At 36.6% G+C, this 17616-nt stretch overlaps 1 protein-coding gene across 3 annotated transcripts in view; it reads left to right on the plus strand.

Moving 5' to 3' along the window:
* Positions 1 to 17616, plus strand: part of LOC116719711 (myosin-10-like) — an 87371-nt gene that overhangs the window by 55406 nt on the left and 14349 nt on the right. For all 3 annotated transcript variants that reach the window (XM_032562343.1, XM_032562345.1, XM_032562344.1), the window contains 11 exons: positions 3288 to 3481; positions 3573 to 3694; positions 3832 to 3901; positions 4292 to 4452; positions 5827 to 5935; positions 6021 to 6152; positions 7109 to 7315; positions 7407 to 7544; positions 7636 to 7759; positions 9107 to 9278; positions 16746 to 16958. In XM_032562343.1, coding sequence (XP_032418234.1) covers positions 3288 to 3481; positions 3573 to 3694; positions 3832 to 3901; positions 4292 to 4452; positions 5827 to 5935; positions 6021 to 6152; positions 7109 to 7315; positions 7407 to 7544; positions 7636 to 7759; positions 9107 to 9278; positions 16746 to 16958 — 1642 coding nt within the window. The remainder of the gene's footprint in view (positions 1 to 3287; positions 3482 to 3572; positions 3695 to 3831; positions 3902 to 4291; positions 4453 to 5826; positions 5936 to 6020; positions 6153 to 7108; positions 7316 to 7406; positions 7545 to 7635; positions 7760 to 9106; positions 9279 to 16745; positions 16959 to 17616) is intronic.

The raw sequence follows: 17616 nt of genomic DNA on the forward strand, positions 1-17616 counted from the left end.
CCGGGAGTCGAACCTGCAACCACCACCACGAGGACTAAGGCCTCAATATGTGGGTTGTGCTTTACCCCTGCACCACCACAGCACCCCAATTATGTGTTATTGAAAGATTAGAAGATTAATACCTGAACACCAAACTCTTAAAAATGCAAACATTTAAAAAAAAACTTAAATAAATAAGCAATGCTCAGCCTGGTGGGGGCACAAGTAAAGCCTGGTGGCATGCCAGGCTTATAATACACTGGGGGAAACCCTGCTGTGTGAACCAGGCATTAGTAAAGAAAACTGCTATTTGTATTTATTTGTTATTTGAGTTAAGATGTTTAAGATATGAAACATCTTAACTTGTAAGAAGGAAAATCTTTTCCTCAGATCTGCAGCTTCCAGACATATTATTACTAAAAGCTTCTTCTGATGTTGACTTATTGCACTTTTCTGACTTCTGAAAAACCACCTCACACTCAACACCTCCTCCTCCTTTTCTTCTCTTTGTTGTAGAGATTCAGACCATTCAAAGGGCCTCATTCTATGACAATGTCACATGTCTGGATGAGCCAGAAGGTGAATGACTGGGTGGCACCACAGCAGAACTGGGCCAAAATATGAATTACTGCATCATAAACTAGAGGGTGGATATAATCGCTTGTTAAACCAGATGATTTGGAGCATGTTGGTGTATTTTTGCCCAGATCTGCCTGTAGCTAGTGCTGTGAATCATATCATATCTGAAGTGGCTCCCATTTGCTTCCGAGCTGCATGGCTCCTCTGACCCGGCCAAAAGCAGCAGCACACTAGTTGGGAACTAGAATATGTGCTTCCCTTAGTTCAATTAGTGTGTTTTAATTGTATTTTTGTGGGTTTAAGCTAAAGTAGTCCTGGTGTTTTGTAATGAGAGAGACATTCCGTAACAACCAAAGAATATTCAGTGACATGATCTCTCGCTGCAGCTGCAGAAATGAAAACCAGATGCTGGTTTTGGTGTTTCACTTTAGCTCTGAGATCATAATTAAATCTCCAGCCTGCAGCCATGGATCATGTTTGCTCAGGTGCAAAACTTCCACCAGACTGCGACTTTTAATTTGAAGGAACCTGCTAAGGCATAAATATGTGACATCATTTATATTCAGCAAGCGCTAAAATCAATACTTACAGAGGGAATACATCCAGTTTAACTGTGTTTGTTGATTAGTTTATTTTATTTTCCCTTTTTATGCAAACAAATAACAAAAAGACCAGAAAATATGCGGAATTAAATTAAATACATGATTAAATTTAGTTCTTATGTATGCTAAAGCAGTTTAATCTACAGCAGCTATTGACATTTCAAAAGTCAATTTATCTCATTTTACTTTAAATTCGACTTCCTTCAGTTTTAGAATAAAGGTAATTATTCCCATCAAAAATATAATATGGAAGGTGTAACATCTTCATATTTCTTAATCGAAAAAAAAAATAATTCACACAAATCAGATGGTTTAAAACTTGTTTTGATTTGATCCAGGTTGAAAGTTTTTCAGTGTCATATGACGAATTAATTAATCATTTTCTTTGTACAGCGCCTTGCAAAAGCTTTCATACCCTTGGAACATTTTCACATTTTACAACCACAAACTTAATTTAATATTTTCCTGGAGTTTTATGAAGTGGGAAAATACAGCTCTCAAATTTCTTTACAAATAAAAATCTGAAAAGTGTGGCATGTTACTGGTGTGTAATATAAGAATAACATGCAACCTGCAATCAGTTTCAGCTGCAAGTCTGCAGAAGTTATCAAAATAGCTCAATCTGAGCAGCTAATTTCAAGTATTGTCAGTAGAATTTAGTCTTGGAATTTGACTAGGCCATTTTAACATAAATATAATTTAAACCCTTTCATTAATTATGGCTGATTTCTCTGTTGAGTCTTGGATTTTTGTTTAGTTTATTTGTAGAGAAACTTCTTCCACATTCCCTCTGCATGACTTCTAAACAAATTTTTTTAGATTTTCATTTGTTGTTGATTCTCCTTTTTTTCCACTTCATAATTATTCCCTTCTTTTTGTTGGTCAGTTGCACAAATTTCTAATAAAACTTTAAAGTTTGTGGTCATAATGTGACAAAATGTGACAATGTTCCAGTGACTGTAATTAGACTTTTGGGAAACACTGATATTACGTATCCTGCTTTTGGAAAGAAAAAGAAAAAAGCTGCAGCCAAATGCAAGCACTCATCAGTCATCCTGAAAAAAATCAAAATGTTGAGAATCTCAGATGTTAGCGGGAATGTGATATCAGGATCTTAGCGCTTCCCTCTGAACCCGGAGGAGACCCAGTAGATGCAGCCAAATGCTTTTTACCTCCATGTCCAGAAGCTCTAGTTCTAGTCCTAGATTACTGTTGTTTTTATTTATCTTTCCGCTCCTGGTCATTTGGAGACCTCATGTCAGTAGCTGCGTTTCCATTACAAATATGCGCAAAACTGTTTATGTATTTACTGTGATATAAATACATAAACAAGCCTTTATGTAACATTTCAAATAAAACTAATTATGTTTATTAATACAAAATAAACAATAGGGAGGTAAACAGTGACACGTTTAAAATGTTGGGTAATTATGCTCAAATTTGCATAAAACATTAGCTCATATGTTGCAGAAATTTAAGAATCTAATCTCTGAAATCTGTTTCTTTAAAAGCAAAACCAATCTATACGTAGCAATTGTTGACTCACTAGTGATGTTAGCATCCACACTTTAACGGTTGCAGTTAACATATTTAACAACATGTGTTGTTAAATATGTTTAACAACATATTTGACAATGTTGTTAACATTGTTAAATAATGTTTAACAATGTTAAACATTATTAACATATAAATATGTTGTTAAATATGTTTCACAACATATTTAACAAGAACAGCGCTCCTCTCACAACGGAATGGAAAAACTACAGTTCTCGCCCCGCCTCCCATTACCTCACATCCAACAGATGCGCAGTAAGCTACTTATAATTTAATAATAATATTTCTCAAGTAAAAGAAAGAATGCCCTCCCACACCTGCCTCCTCCCACTTCCTGTCCTCTTCTTCATCTTTTCCACCAGTAGCAACATCCAGTTGTTGATCACATGATCATGCAGGCGCAAAAACCTATGCTTTCTCAAAATTGCCACGTTTCTAATGGGCAGATTTATTTTCGTAATTCAAATTTGCGTAAGTTTAATATTAATGGAAACGCATCTACTGTGATGCTGCCTCCTGTAAGCCTCTGCTGTCCTAACAGACTGTCTACGTCTCACTCTGTGTCCCCACCAGTGGACCGAATCGTGGGTCTGGACCAGGTGGCTGGGATGAACGAAACGGCGTTTGGCGCCACCTATAAAACCAAAAAGGGAATGTTTCGTACGGTGGGGCAGCTGTACAAAGAGTCGCTCACCAAACTCATGGCCACCCTGAGGAACACCAACCCAAACTTTGTTCGCTGCATCATCCCCAACCACGAGAAAAGAGTAAACTTTCACCTGCAGATCATAACTTATATTGTCTGTATACTCTCGTCTTTTTTTGTGTCTGGGATGCTAAATGTGTTTGGGTCCGCAGGCCGGTAAGTTAGAACCTCACCTGGTTCTGGATCAGCTGAGGTGTAACGGAGTCTTGGAGGGAATTCGGATCTGCAGACAGGGCTTCCCCAACCGGATCGTCTTCCAGGAGTTCAGACAGAGGTGAAGAACTGCAGAGTTTTTTCAACTGTTTCTGTTCCTCACATAGAATATATTGGTATGAACAAATATTTACACCAACTTGGTGTAAATATTTATTCACACCAATATATTGGTGTCTTTTTTTTTTTTATTTGCAGATATGAAATTCTCACCCCCAACGCCATTCCAAAGGGATTCATGGATGGGAAACAGGCCTGTGAGAGAATGGTAACATCATTTTTTAGTTTGTTTTGTAGTTTTCTCACTAAGGCAACCACTTAGTTAGCTCAAAATGGTTTAAAAATTAAATCTCAGATTTATTTATTTTTTCTTAATATACCAAATTTGATTTCTGACTTTTTTCATAGCTCTTTTACTTTTTTTAATAGTGAACACTGGCTTTTTATTTCAATCATTCTTTTTTTGAGTTGACATAAGCTCAAAGTTTAAATAAATAGAAGTTGTAAAACTTGCTTTCAAAGCTAACATCAAACTGATTGGTGAAAAGAAATCCAGATTTTCCAAAAATTAAATCTCAAAGAACAGAAAATCGGATTAATCGTTAAAACCGATTTATCATTCAGCCCTACTCTCTGCTCTTTTTTTTTGTTTTCTCAGATTCAGGCCCTAGAGCTGGACCCAAACCTGTTCCGCATCGGTCAGAGTAAGATCTTCTTCAGAACCGGAGTTCTGGCTCATCTGGAGGAGGAGCGAGACCTGAAGATCACCGACATCATCATCTACTTCCAGTCCGTGTGCCGCGGATATTTAGCTCGCAAGTAAGAGCTGGATCTTTACTTAAAAACCGGGAAATTTTCATTTTCAAGAAATTATATTTGAGATTTCCCTGGCAGATATTTCCTGCACACTTTAATATCTATTATGATTACATTTTTAATTATTTTATAAAGCATTCAGAAACCTAACATTACAAAGTCTTATCGAGTATTTTTGGTCTAGTTTGTACCACACATATCATATTTCACATGAAATAAAACAAAATTGTTACAAGTAACTTTTAAGTAAGATATAGAAGATTATCTTAAATAAATAATTCATAAACATTTTTTAAAAGTTCTAGTTATAAGTGAAGTAATCTGCCAGTGGAACGAAATTTTTTTTTTTAAATGTCTCGTTCCACTGGCAGATTATTTCAGTTAAAACATTTTTTTAGAGATTTTTTTACTTTCTTTATATATTATGTTTAAGTATTTAATTTGAGCAGGAAGGTTATTTACCTTAGCATGATTTGTTTGTGTCGTTTCAGTGTAATGAATATTTAATATTCCTAACTGCTCAGTTACTTGTTAATCTGTGTAATTGAAATATATATATATATATATATATATATATATATATATATATATATATATATATATATATATATATATATATATATATATATATATATACAGTACAGACCAAAAGTTTGGACACACCTTTTAATCCAATGAGTTGCCTTTATTTTCATGACTACTGACATTGTAGATTCACACTGAAGGCATCAAAACTATGAATAACACATGTGGAAATATGCACTAAACAAAAAAGTGTAAAACAACTGAAAATACCCCTTATATTCTAGTTTCTTCAAAGTAGCAACCTTTTGCTGTGATTACTGCTTTGCACACACTCTGCATTTTCTTGATGAGCTTCAAGAGGTAGTCACCTGAAATGGTTTTCACTTCATAGGTGTGCCCTGTCGGGTTAATAAGTGGGATTTATTGCCTTATAAATAGTCATCAAAATAAAGAAAACCCATTGAATTAGAAAGGTGTGTCCAAACTTTTGGTCTGTACTGTATATATATATATATATATATATATCTGTTATATCTTCTGTTTTATATATTACATTAGTGTTTTGTTCTCAGACCACTCTGTGCAGGGTGAAACATTTCAAAACTCTTGTTATGTTTTAGTTCACCTTATGTAGAACACATTATTAATAACATTAATAAGTAACTTTATATAATGGTAAACTGTCTTTTTTAGTCTATTTGTATTGTTTTAGCTCCAAAGTGCTTGAAAAGTCTGAAATCTTAGCTTGAAAATGCCTGAAAAGTTCTTGAATTTTACTGAGGGGATAAATGTACGAAGCCCGAACCTTTTTCTTTTCTTTTCTTTTCTTTTCTTTCTTTTTCTTTTTCTTAGAGCTTTTGCTAAGAAGCAGCAGCAGCTCAGCGCTCTGAAGGTCCTCCAGAGGAACTGCGCTGCTTACCTGAAGCTGCGGCATTGGCAGTGGTGGAGGCTCTTCACCAAGGTGAGGCCTCAAACTGCAACAGCGCAGAGTTAAACTGAAGGAGTCGAATGAGGGAGACATGGGTTTGGTTCCGGTTCTGTTCCAGGTGAAGCCGCTGCTTCAGGTCACCAGGCAGGAGGAGGAGCTGCAAGCCAGAGACGAGGAGCTGGTGAAGGTGAAGGAGAGACAGCTGAAGGTGGAGAACGAGCTGGTGGAGATGGAGAGGAAACACCAGCAGGTAAGAGCATCTGCTCCCTGCAGGTCGAGTAAAGAGTCCGTAAATAATTAATTCAAAAACCCTTTTTAATAGCCACATGTGCCCAACAGCAAATATATTTATTGTTTTTAATCTGTTATTTAGTCTATAATTTCAACCATCAGATTGATGCAAAGTTCTGTTTTACCCATTCAGCTTTCGAACGTTTTAGGAATTTCTACAGAAATGTGGACTGTAGACGCTGACATTAGCATCTGTGCCGCTGCTACATGTTTAGCATTGAGATGCTATCTTAGGCTTGAATAGCTTCGCTGATAGGCTACCTCTTTTTGAATAATTTCCACACAACAATAGTCTTTCCCAGCATCTCATCAGGTTGTTTTTTGAAGCAGAAATTAAGCCTCAAAGGGCCAAGAAAAGCGGCTTTGTTGTCCATCAATGTTGTTTGTGTATGTCGCTTTATAGTCAGATTCACGGGCGAAGCAGAAAAGCATGAATAGAAGGATTCTTGCTGGAACGTTTGTATTTAAAATTAGATTACATTAAATGAGTTAAATGTTTTTTGTTAAATTAAAGTTAAAATCTATGCAATTAATTTGTACATTTTATTTAAAACTCGCTTTCCAGAGATATGAATCACAAAGTGCTGTACAGTAAAAATCAACTTTAAAACTATACAAAGCATAAAACAAACTTATAAAACTCAGTGAAATCATGACATAAAAGCCTGGGGAAATCAAAAAGTTTTTAGTAGCTGTTTAACAACCTCCACAGAGTCAGCAAAACGGATCTGCAAGGCCAAACTGTTCCACAGTTCTTAATTAGTCAAAACTAAACTGTCTCAGCCCTACTTCTTACTGAATATAAATATTTACACTTGAAATAAACCTCATTTTAATTTGAGTTAGAAAAAGTAACAATCCTGAAGCTAAGAAACCGTCACACATTTCCCAAACTGTTGATTCTTCTTCTTTTAGCTCCTTGAGGAGAAGAATATTCTCGCGGAGCAGCTTCATGCAGAGACTGAACTGTTTGCTGAGGCCGAAGAGATGAGAGTTCGCCTCCTCTCTCGGAAGCAAGAGCTGGAGGAAATCCTGCATGACCTGGAGTCCCGGGTGGAAGAGGAGGAGGAGAGGAACCAGAGCCTGCAGAACGAGAAGAAGAAGATGCAGTCTCACATCCAGGTCTGTGCTGCCCTTATTTTTATTTTTTAATATCCATAAACTGCTGTGTTGTCTTTTCAAAAAGTCAAAACTTTTGTTTTTCCCTTCACAGGACCTGGAGGAGCAGCTGGACGAAGAGGAAGCTGCGAGGCAGAAGCTGCAGCTGGACAAAGTGACGGCTGAGGCAAAGATCAAGAAGATGGAGGAGGACATTCTGCTGCTGGAAGACCAAAACTCAAAGTTTCTCAAGGTGAGGAGCGTTTCCTGTTCAAACAGGAAACAGGAAATCATCATCCAAGTTTTCAGCACTTATATTGTTTGGATCCCTTGTTGGTCAACAGGAGAAAAAACTGGTAGAGGACAGGATCGCTGAGATGACGTCCCAGTTGGCAGAGGAAGAAGAGAAGGCCAAGAATCTGGGCAAAGTGAAGAACAAGCAGGAGATGATGATGGTTGATCTTGAGGGTGAGTTTCTAATTACCAAACAATAACAAGAAGGTTCTGAGTCGTTTCTTCTTCCTGAGAAAGCTCAAGTCTTTTCATATCTGGCAGAAGAAGCTGCAGATGTTATAAGAGTTAGAACAAAGTTAAACTCTTCAAAGTTAAAATCTAAAATTTTTTATGATTTTCCTATATCTGCCATCTTTTATGAAGCAAATACAGCTCTGGAAAAAATTATGACCATTGAAAACCTCCTGGTTATTCCACCAAATATTGATTTCTGAACTCTTCCTGAGGTAAAACATTAGTTTTGTTGTTTCTAAATGAATATGAACTTGTTTTCTTTGCATTATTTGAGGCCTGAAAGCACTGAATCTTTTTTTGTTATTTTGACCATTTCTCATTTTCTGCAAATAAATACTAAATTTTTGCTTGGAATTTCAGAGACATGTTGTCAGTAGTTCATAGAATAAAAGAACAATGTTCATTTTACTCAAACATAAACCTATAAAGAGTAAAATCAAAGAAACTGATCATTTTAAGTGGTTTCTTAATGTTTTCCAGAGCTGTATAGGGCATATGAGTAATATATATGAGTAAAAATAAAATCTCTGATTTTTCATACCAGATCCGATTTCCAAATGTAAACTATTTTTTTCTCACTTTCTTTTCTTAAAAGAAATTACAAATATTTTCAAAAAGTGGCTTTTATTTCAATCATCCCTTAACATGAGTTATACTACGGAGTATTAGGACTAGGCTACCAGAAGTTTTGCTTAATTGCAAAAATATAATAATATTAGGAAAATAAAGACACAATTTTACCAGAAGAAAGTCTTAAAATTATGAGAGAAAAGTCATTTAATGGATAATATTTTCTTTCATGTTGAAGTTCTCATAAAATTATCATTTCATACTCAGAATGTTATAACTTTATTCTCGCATTAGTAAAACTATACTCCTGTTTTTATTAATTTTCATTAAAATAATAATAATTATAATAATAATCTTAGCCTGACTATTACATTACACTGTGGAAATGACCTGAATTTAAAATCCAGAAAAATAGAAGCTGTAAAAATAGGCTCTTCAAACAAGATGGCCGCCCTGGGCGTGCTGACATCACTCTGAATTATGAAAACCAAAGGAGTGCACTGATGGGGGGAAAAAATCCAGATTTTCCTAAAATTCCATCTTCAAAACCCCAAAAACTCAATCAATAAAATCCTTGTTTGAGTTTCACACCCATGGCCTACATAGATTAAATGCACATATTTAAGCCTGTGTTTCTGCTAATTGAGGTAATTTTCTGCCTACAGCTGATAAAAACACAACATCTCAGATTAGATTGATGCATGTGATTGTCCTCAGAGCGCTTAAAGAAGGAGGAGAAAACGCGACAGGAGCTGGAAAAGGCCAAACGTAAACTGGATGCTGAGACCACCGACCTGCAGGATCAGATCGCAGAGCTTCAGGCGCAGATCGAGGAGCTGAAGATGCAGCTCACCAAGAAGGAGGAGGAGCTGCAGGCTCTGTTAGCCAGGTCAGTCAACAAGACAACGAGACAAAACTGCAGCGGCTGCTCCACTTCTACTGAAAAATAGTTTCGTTAGTATGCTGAATATATAAAAACAGTGTTTATGTTCATAGTGGAGTCTCTTGTAAGTCTCAGAATTCACATTCAGAAAAGTAAAATGACATTTTTCTGTTTTACTTAATATCTTTGAAACCCCTAAATTATATCATAGCAGCTAAACTGCATCGATGATGGACTTAATGGCTTCAGTTTGCACATTAGAGTTGTAATTTGTGGTCACATTCTGCACAGCTGGGAACTTTTAGTTTCGCTATAAAATTTTACAGGCTGACATTGGTTCTGTCTGAGGATGTTTCCACGCCAGGATAGTTTGGGAGACTTGATTCAGTTGGGCAGGGAGTCCTGAAAGATGTCACATCTTCATTTGGTTTCCCTCAAGTTGGACCAAACCGCCTGATGGCGTCACGCAGTTACAGCAGCTGTTTGGTCTGTGGCACAACCAGGATAAGCGGCGAGCCGTTCAACATGTTGCTCAGTAAACATGAGAAAAAGACAGCAGAGAGCAGAAGATCATGCTAGCAAAAATATAAACATTTATATTATTAATGGTAATACTTCAAATTGATATAGGTTTATTTATATGTTCCTAAATAATACATTACTTCTTCTTAGTTGTGGCCACTGCTATGTAAAAAGCTAGTTGTGGTAACCTTAAAGTTAAACTAAATATTAGTTGCACTAATGTAGCTAATATTAATGCTAAAGTGCTCTACCAAAATGGTGTTTAGCGAAACCAATGCTAAATGCTATACCAACATTGTATTTAGTGGAAGCTGCTAATGCTAAACACAATACCACCATGATGTTTAGTGGAAGCTATTGCTAAAGCTAAAGTGATATGCCAGCATTGTATTTAGTGAAAGCTAATGCTAAAGCTAAAGTGATATGCCAGCATTGTATTTAGTGAAAGCTAATGCTAAAGCTAAAGTGATATGCCAGCATTGTATTTAGTGAAAGCTAATGCTGAAGCTAAAGTGATATGCCAGCATTGTATTTAGTGAAAGCTAATGCTAAAGCTAAAGTGATATGCCAGCATTGTATTTAGTGAAAGCTAATGCTTAAACGCTATATCGATGTGGTATTTTGTGGATGCTAATGCTAAAGCACTATTCTAGGATGGTATTTAGCAGAAGTTAGTAGTTCAGCCAAAAATCACACAGGATATAAGTTGATTTTAAATAGTTCACTTGCATTTTGTGTAGATAACATACATAATCTGCTGCACTGCATCATGGGTGGAGAACATGAGGACAGGAAACTGCTGCATGAACAGTGTTGTTGCGCAACACCCCCCCCCCTCCTTTCTCCTTTCTCTCACTCTCTGCTTCCTCTTCTGAGAGGGGAGATGTGCTACCAGCTCTCCTTCTAACGGGTTAATTGAGTTTCCTAAATCTGCCGGGATTTACCCTGTCCAGGACTGAAGTAAACTCTGTTTAAGCTGGTTTCGAGAAACGATTCACCTGATTTTTGACGGCCTACATCCAGGTGTCCCACCCTTCTTCCCCCTGTGAATTAGCCAGACTGAGCAGCCTACAGCCAACTAGTTTCACAGAGCACACCTGTTAACGGTCGCTCGTTCTCTATTTTACAACTTGCATTTGTTATTGAACCAGGTAGGTTTTAGTGACTCGGGCGAGTCCCAAGGATGACGTTTTAAATTTGGGCTACCAGCAACCTAAAAACATTTTAAACTTTTTCCTCTCCAGAATCAAACATCACAGCTATTTTACAACCATCAAAGAACTTTAAGGTGACTCATTAACTGAATGTCCACAACATCTTTTAGATTTTCTTTATGCTAAATATTTTATTAGTAAGGCATTTTTGCAAGGGTCAGTACAACTTAATTCAGTAGCAGAAATAATCAAATAAGTAAAATCAATCATCTAGTCTATCTTTCCCTACTGCTGATACTGAGAACTAAAAAAGGGAACCTTTGAGAGAGACGGACGGAGTTTGGCGTTTCGAACCCCAGACCTGGCCTGATGATGAAGAAGGTGCTGCAGCAGGAGGAAGATGTTGATCGGCGAAGGCAGGGATCTCTGTAGGTCTGATGAGCTTCTTCTCCGCATGGATGCTGAGGTCACACAGGACTTGGTGCTGGCAGGAAAAAAGGCACCAGTTCTTCTTCTTTGTCTTTGCCTTTGTCTTCATCTTTGTCTTTGGGGTCTGAACCCAGCTGATGAGAGAAGTGCGATTCGAAGCCACAAGTTGTGGGCCTGACGGGTTGGTCCTCATGGCAGGACAGTCTTCGGCTCCGTGGCCCCGGCTCTTCTTCAGCTGCAGAGTTCTTTGTCCATCTCTTGGCTCGAAGCTGCCCGGAGGATCCAACGAAAGGTTCCTCTTTTGCACCCACCTTTTATAGGGTTTCTGACTGCTCAGACAGATGATCTCATATCCATCACTGTCTTACAGACATTTCCTGATGTCTGTGCTAATGTCAGGGTTGCTCAACCTCCTATGTCCATTGCCTGCACAACCTTTCACCTACTCTCTACCTCCAACATATCAGTGATGTTTAATTGCATTTACACCTTTTACACCATTTCAAGTTCAATGTCAAAATGATGTCACATTTATATCACATTTATTTTCTTCAGCTTCTCTGATTTATCATTCATTTATGATTTTATAACCATAACTTATTAATTATCCTTATTATAATCCTAATGTGAGTTATTACAGATGTTTTTCTGAAAAGAAACCAAGAATAATCCATGATTCTAATTATCTGATGCCAAAGTTACAGTTACTTGTTTTTCTTGTAAGTGTTCCCACAAATGTAACTGTAAATATTATTATAAGTAAACCAATATTAATATAAGTATTTTACTTTGAATCTTATCAAATTACTCTTTAAAACTTTCATGCTTTAAAATAAGGAATAGTCTCAGCTATTTTTATAAATCTGCAGGCTGGAAACTTACTTCCTCTTTTTCCAGGAAACCTGCTTTTCCTGCTTCATGACTCTCTGACTGACTATGATTTCTTATGATTAGATAGAAAAAAGTAGAATTAAAGCAAAGTTTGCTTTAGACAAAAACAACACACACAACCAGATTTATTTTATTGACACCTAAGTCTACTGCTGGGCCTTGATGTCACTTGAGTGATTCATTTTAAAGATAACTTTATTTATTATTACTGTTAAACTTAAATCTCCAGCATGGGGAAGTGGGATGAGCTCGGATTTTCTTGACAACAGTATACTGCAAAATAAGAGTACAAATATAAACAGATGACTACTTGAAAAAATCTTAACACTTGATAACCAAAGCTTCATCCCAGATGTCAAACCTTATTCATCTAGAAGTTTTCAAAACAGAAAAGTTAATTATCTCTTTAGAATTTATCGGAAGCTAATGGAGCTAAACACTTCCAAAGTTAGTTAAAGCACTAAATTGACAATTATTGCTGCTATTAGCGCATTAGCTCGCTAGACACACTGCTTGCTTTACCACTGTAAGCACTTGCAATTGATCTAAAACCTCAGTTTTTTTAGTTTGTTTGTATCAGTCACAGTTTAGTTTGGATAAGCTGTCACATTCGCCCGCACAGAGGTGTTGGTTGTAATCAGTGGAGAAAAATTGTCTAAAATTAGCAGCTAAACAGATTCAAGATCAAATGAAGATATTTTCCCACCTCAAACATTATTTAAAAAAGACAACTGAGGCTCTCCCTCGCCAACAAAAGGCACTCCTCTGACCTGAAGCCGCGTTGCACAGCGTTAATCTCGGCGTTGCTCATTTCAGCCTCACACACAGTCTGTCTTCAGAGAACAGCCCTAAATACCGTATCCATGGCAACAGCACTGTAGAGATACAACAGAGTCCTTACCCGAAATAGACGTTTGAACAACAAAACACACAAGTGAGTCTGTAAGCGGTTAACACTCTCCCTCTGGGTTTCTCCGCAGTAATTTCCTCCAGTCAGAGACGCTGAGAGCTTTTTCATTTGATTACAAATAACAAACATTGATTGATGCTCATGTTTTAGTTTTTATTTTCCTTCACCTGAAGGAATTAAGCGCTGGCTGACTAATTTATTAAAAATTGTAGCAGGGGAAAAATTTATTCTTTTGTTTTACGTTCTTATCTCCAGAAAAAAAAATCACATTTGCTGTCATTTCATTTTAACCGACCGACGACCCAGACACGAGGTCTGACCGTCTGACCGTCTAATTTTACACACAGGAATCCTGGGGTTTAGTCACAGCCTTCATTAAAGCTCCATGGGCCTCATCTTGAACTCTTCAGCAAACAATCGGGCCGGTCTTCGCCAGGAAAGTGAGGCGCCAAGTTTATATGAAAGTTATTAGTGGCTTTAATCAAACCATTCATGTGATCACATAAGTGGATCTTTATAGCATTCAGAGAGGAGATATTTATAAGTGAGGAATCTCACAGGGAGGCTCAGAGCGCCGCACAGTCTCAGTTCGGTTCTCTGCACTGCCATCATGTGGCAACTTGAGGATAAAAAGAGGGATAAAGTTACAACATTTTAAAAAGTATTTATCCTCCTTAATTTACTCCCCATTCCAACAAACTTCAGAGTATTTGGACTCTACCTTATAGAGCAACACCACATAAACATGAAGTGGCAGGCAGTGATGTCAGTAACGCGTTACAAAGTAAAGCGTTACTGACGTCGGACCACTTTTTTCAGTAACGAGTAATCTAACGCGTTGCTATTTCAAATCCAGTAGTCAGACTACAGTTACTTATCGAAATCACTTTGCGTTACTGTGAGTTACTATTTTCTTTTGTTATTTAATCGTATTTCCTCTACGCGTCTTGTCGAGTGACCGACGTCTCTATGCTACATAAATGTAAACAATGGAGGGAGATGCACATTTTGTTGGTGGAAAATCTGGAACTATTTTGAGTTTCTGTCGCCAAGTCCAATTATTATAAGCGGCTTTGGGATATTTTTTTGTTTATTTAAGTCGCTTGCAAATTTAATGAGTGGTGGGTTGCGCCTTTTTGGGCTCGTTTTTGAACGTGAAGTTGCTCATTTGGGCTTGGAAATAAACAGAGACTCATAATAAATCAAAAATAGGTCCGTCATTAAGGTAGTTTTAGTCAGGCTCTCCCTGTCCATCATTTCCCGGATGATCCGTCCCACTTTGTCTTTGTTAATGTCAAGTTAATATATTACCTCTGAATGACGTCGAGCTTCGCGTTGCGCTCCAGAAAACTGCAAACATCGACACTAATTTGAACAGAGCAATAAACATGAAAACAGCCACGAATAAATGTGTCCGTAGTTGCCAATAATTATAATGTCAACTTAACGCCTTTATAATTATTAATATTAAGATAAGTGTCACAAATCTGTGCAGCCATCTGAGTTGTGGAGCTGCAGGAGGAGCTCTGTGCGCTGCGCTTTGACACCAAACGCAGGGCCGTAACGCAGAACCTGGAGGCTGGGGGGAAATATGGGGGCTTTAAAATCCTTCTTAGAGTTTTCCAGACAACAGTGGAAAACAAATTAATCACGTTTTTTATTTGTACTGTTGTAACTATTAAACAATCTCCTCTTCAGTTCAACCTTATAAGTGGAGACACATTGTTGATGTTACCATTATAAAATAGCTTATAATTAAGTTTTGGCAAAGCTCAATGTAATTTTCACAGGAGGCAGAGCGTTGTTGTTAGCAGCTGCTGAAAGTAACTAAAAAAGTTACTTTTAATGTAACTTAGTTACTTTCCAAATCAAGTAGTCAGTAATCTAACTAAGTTACTTTTTCAAGGAGTAATCAGTAATTCGATTAAAGTTACTTTTTCAAAGTAACTATGCCATCACTGGTGGCAGGAAAACGATACTTTTGGCAGATTTAAGTTTGTAGTAATTGTCTAATTTTACCAACATGTTTCTTCTGACTGGACGTGTTTTTGAAATGCCATCTTGAATCTGCTATCGAAAGATTATCTCTAAGCTCCTAAATCATCAAAATGGCTGTGGAGACATGCAGAAATCTGGTCATGAATTATAATAATGGTTTAGTAGACGGAGAAGACGGAGAATTATAATTTCAACAAGCCAGATCAAGACGTATGGAATTACATTTTGATGAAGAATTTGTATGGAAAATTTGGGACAGAACTGGATCAGCCCATTCCTGCTTCTTGAATCATTTGTTTGTTTTACAGATTTTTTTTATTATCAGAAAATAAATTTTTTTCATGCTTTTTATCCTTTATTTCTTCTGTTGGAGTCCTAATTGGAAAAGAAGAAAAAAAGGAGGGAAAACTTCTCTGTTTTTCTTTATTTTTCTTTTCTCTTTAATTTTTTCTTGTATTTTTTTCTTTTCTCTTTCTACTGTTTTCATTCTGTTTCTTTTCTTCTCCTTTATTCTCTTCTTCTCTTGAACACAAATATTTTAAAACCTAAATCCAACAGGGTTATAAATAATTTTGCTCTAACTACATAGATGTTTGCAAAGTTCCTTAAAAATCAAAAAATCTTAGGCAGACATTTAAATTCAGTCTCTCTGGGTCAATTCTACTTACAACCACTTTTCTCTTCAACTGGAGCTGCAAGTCTTTACCAGCTGCTCACATTAGATGCTGACATTTTTGTCCAATCTTTGTAAAATAATTCAGGTTTAGTCTGATTGGATCAAGAATAGAAATTAAATCTAGAGTTCTCATCTCTTCCATATATTTGCCCTTTCCTCAACATAGGAATGCATTATGGATTTCTTTCAAAAATATTAATTATCTTCTTATATCTTTTTCTATAATAAGCAGAGATGGGTAGAGTATCCAAAAATTATATTAAATTAAGAATAAAAAAGTATTTGGTGAAAAGTTAACTCAAGTACTGACTGACTGATCGAATTATCAGTCATTTAATATTTAGAATTACATCATCAGACGAACCAAAATATAAAGTTAAATGGAAATTTTGGTATTTTAAGGACTAAAATGACAATTATTTGTATAAGCAACAAAAAAACATAAAATCAGTCAAAAGAATTTTTAAAATTAGCTTCTTTCAATAAAAAAAAACTTATGAAACTTTAACAAAAACTACAGGAGTGTGTCTGGTGAATTCGGTGGGTAGAAAATCCAGAGAGTAGAAATGCTTGATAATAATATTACTAAAGTAAAAATACAAGTAAATTTTTCAAAAAAGTTTCTCAAGTAAATGTAACTAGTTACTACCCATCTCTATGATAAATCCTCTCCTCGCTTTGCGTTTTGAATCTTCTTCCTTCAGCAGCGTCTCTAAGTATTTCAGAGGATGTTAGAGGCCTGGTGCCACTGCTTGAAAATAATCAGATTTTTTAGTTTCTCACCAGTAAAGCCGAACCTCTGTTCACAGCCATCTCTACATTCTAACATATATTGAACACGTATCAGTGAAATCCTGCATTAAAAGCTTGTGTGCCTGCGTTTCTCCAACCAGGAGTGACGAGGAAGCGGCTCAGAAGAACAACGCCTTGAAGCAGGTCCGTGAGCTGCAGGCGCAGCTGGCCGAGCTCCAGGAGGATCTGGAGTCGGAGAGGATCTGTCGGAGCAAAGCGGAGAAACTAAAGCGGGATTTGAGCGAGGAGCTGGAGGCTCTGAAGACGGAGCTGGAGGACACGCTGGACACCACCGCCGCCCAGCAGGAGCTCAGGTGCATGAGCAGGACAAACCTCTGGGCCAGAACCCACAAGTCAGAAGGACGTCAGAGCCGAAATAAATCTTTTTCTACCTACTCAGCAATAAATTAAGCATGCAACATTTTGGTTTAACACGTAAAGTAGTGAGATTTGTTATAGATGAAAAAAACTTTTGCAGGTTTGAAATGTTAAACGAAATTTTGCAGGAAATTTTTGTAATTTCTGAGCAATAAAATGAGGAGTTTAGGTCACTCAATCTATGAAAACGCTTACTTTAGCCAAATTTAGTAGATTAATTAAAAACAGATTAAGATGCAGTAAAGTTAAATTTAATCATTTATTTAATTAATTAAATTTTTTATCTATAATTAAGTACGTACATTTCTCATTTATTTAATTATTTTTCAAAATAATAAAGTTTACTAACTTAATTATTTTTTATTTAGTTTATTTTTTAATTTAAATTCCCTTTAGACTAAATAAATTGAATTTTAATTTTGGCTAAACTTTGGACACTCCTAACTTCAACAGGAATACATATGAGAAAATAACTGCAGATGTTTTGTTGCCTCATTTGAAGCTAACATTTATTCCCAACCCTCCATCTTACGTAGAATTGCACAAAACTCACTCCGTTTTCTGAAGATGTGCTTCATAATTGGGTTTGATATC

The sequence above is a fragment of the Xiphophorus hellerii genome, chromosome 5 (assembly GCF_003331165.1).
Source record: "Xiphophorus hellerii strain 12219 chromosome 5, Xiphophorus_hellerii-4.1, whole genome shotgun sequence".
Taxonomy (NCBI): Eukaryota; Metazoa; Chordata; class Actinopteri; order Cyprinodontiformes; family Poeciliidae; genus Xiphophorus; species Xiphophorus hellerii.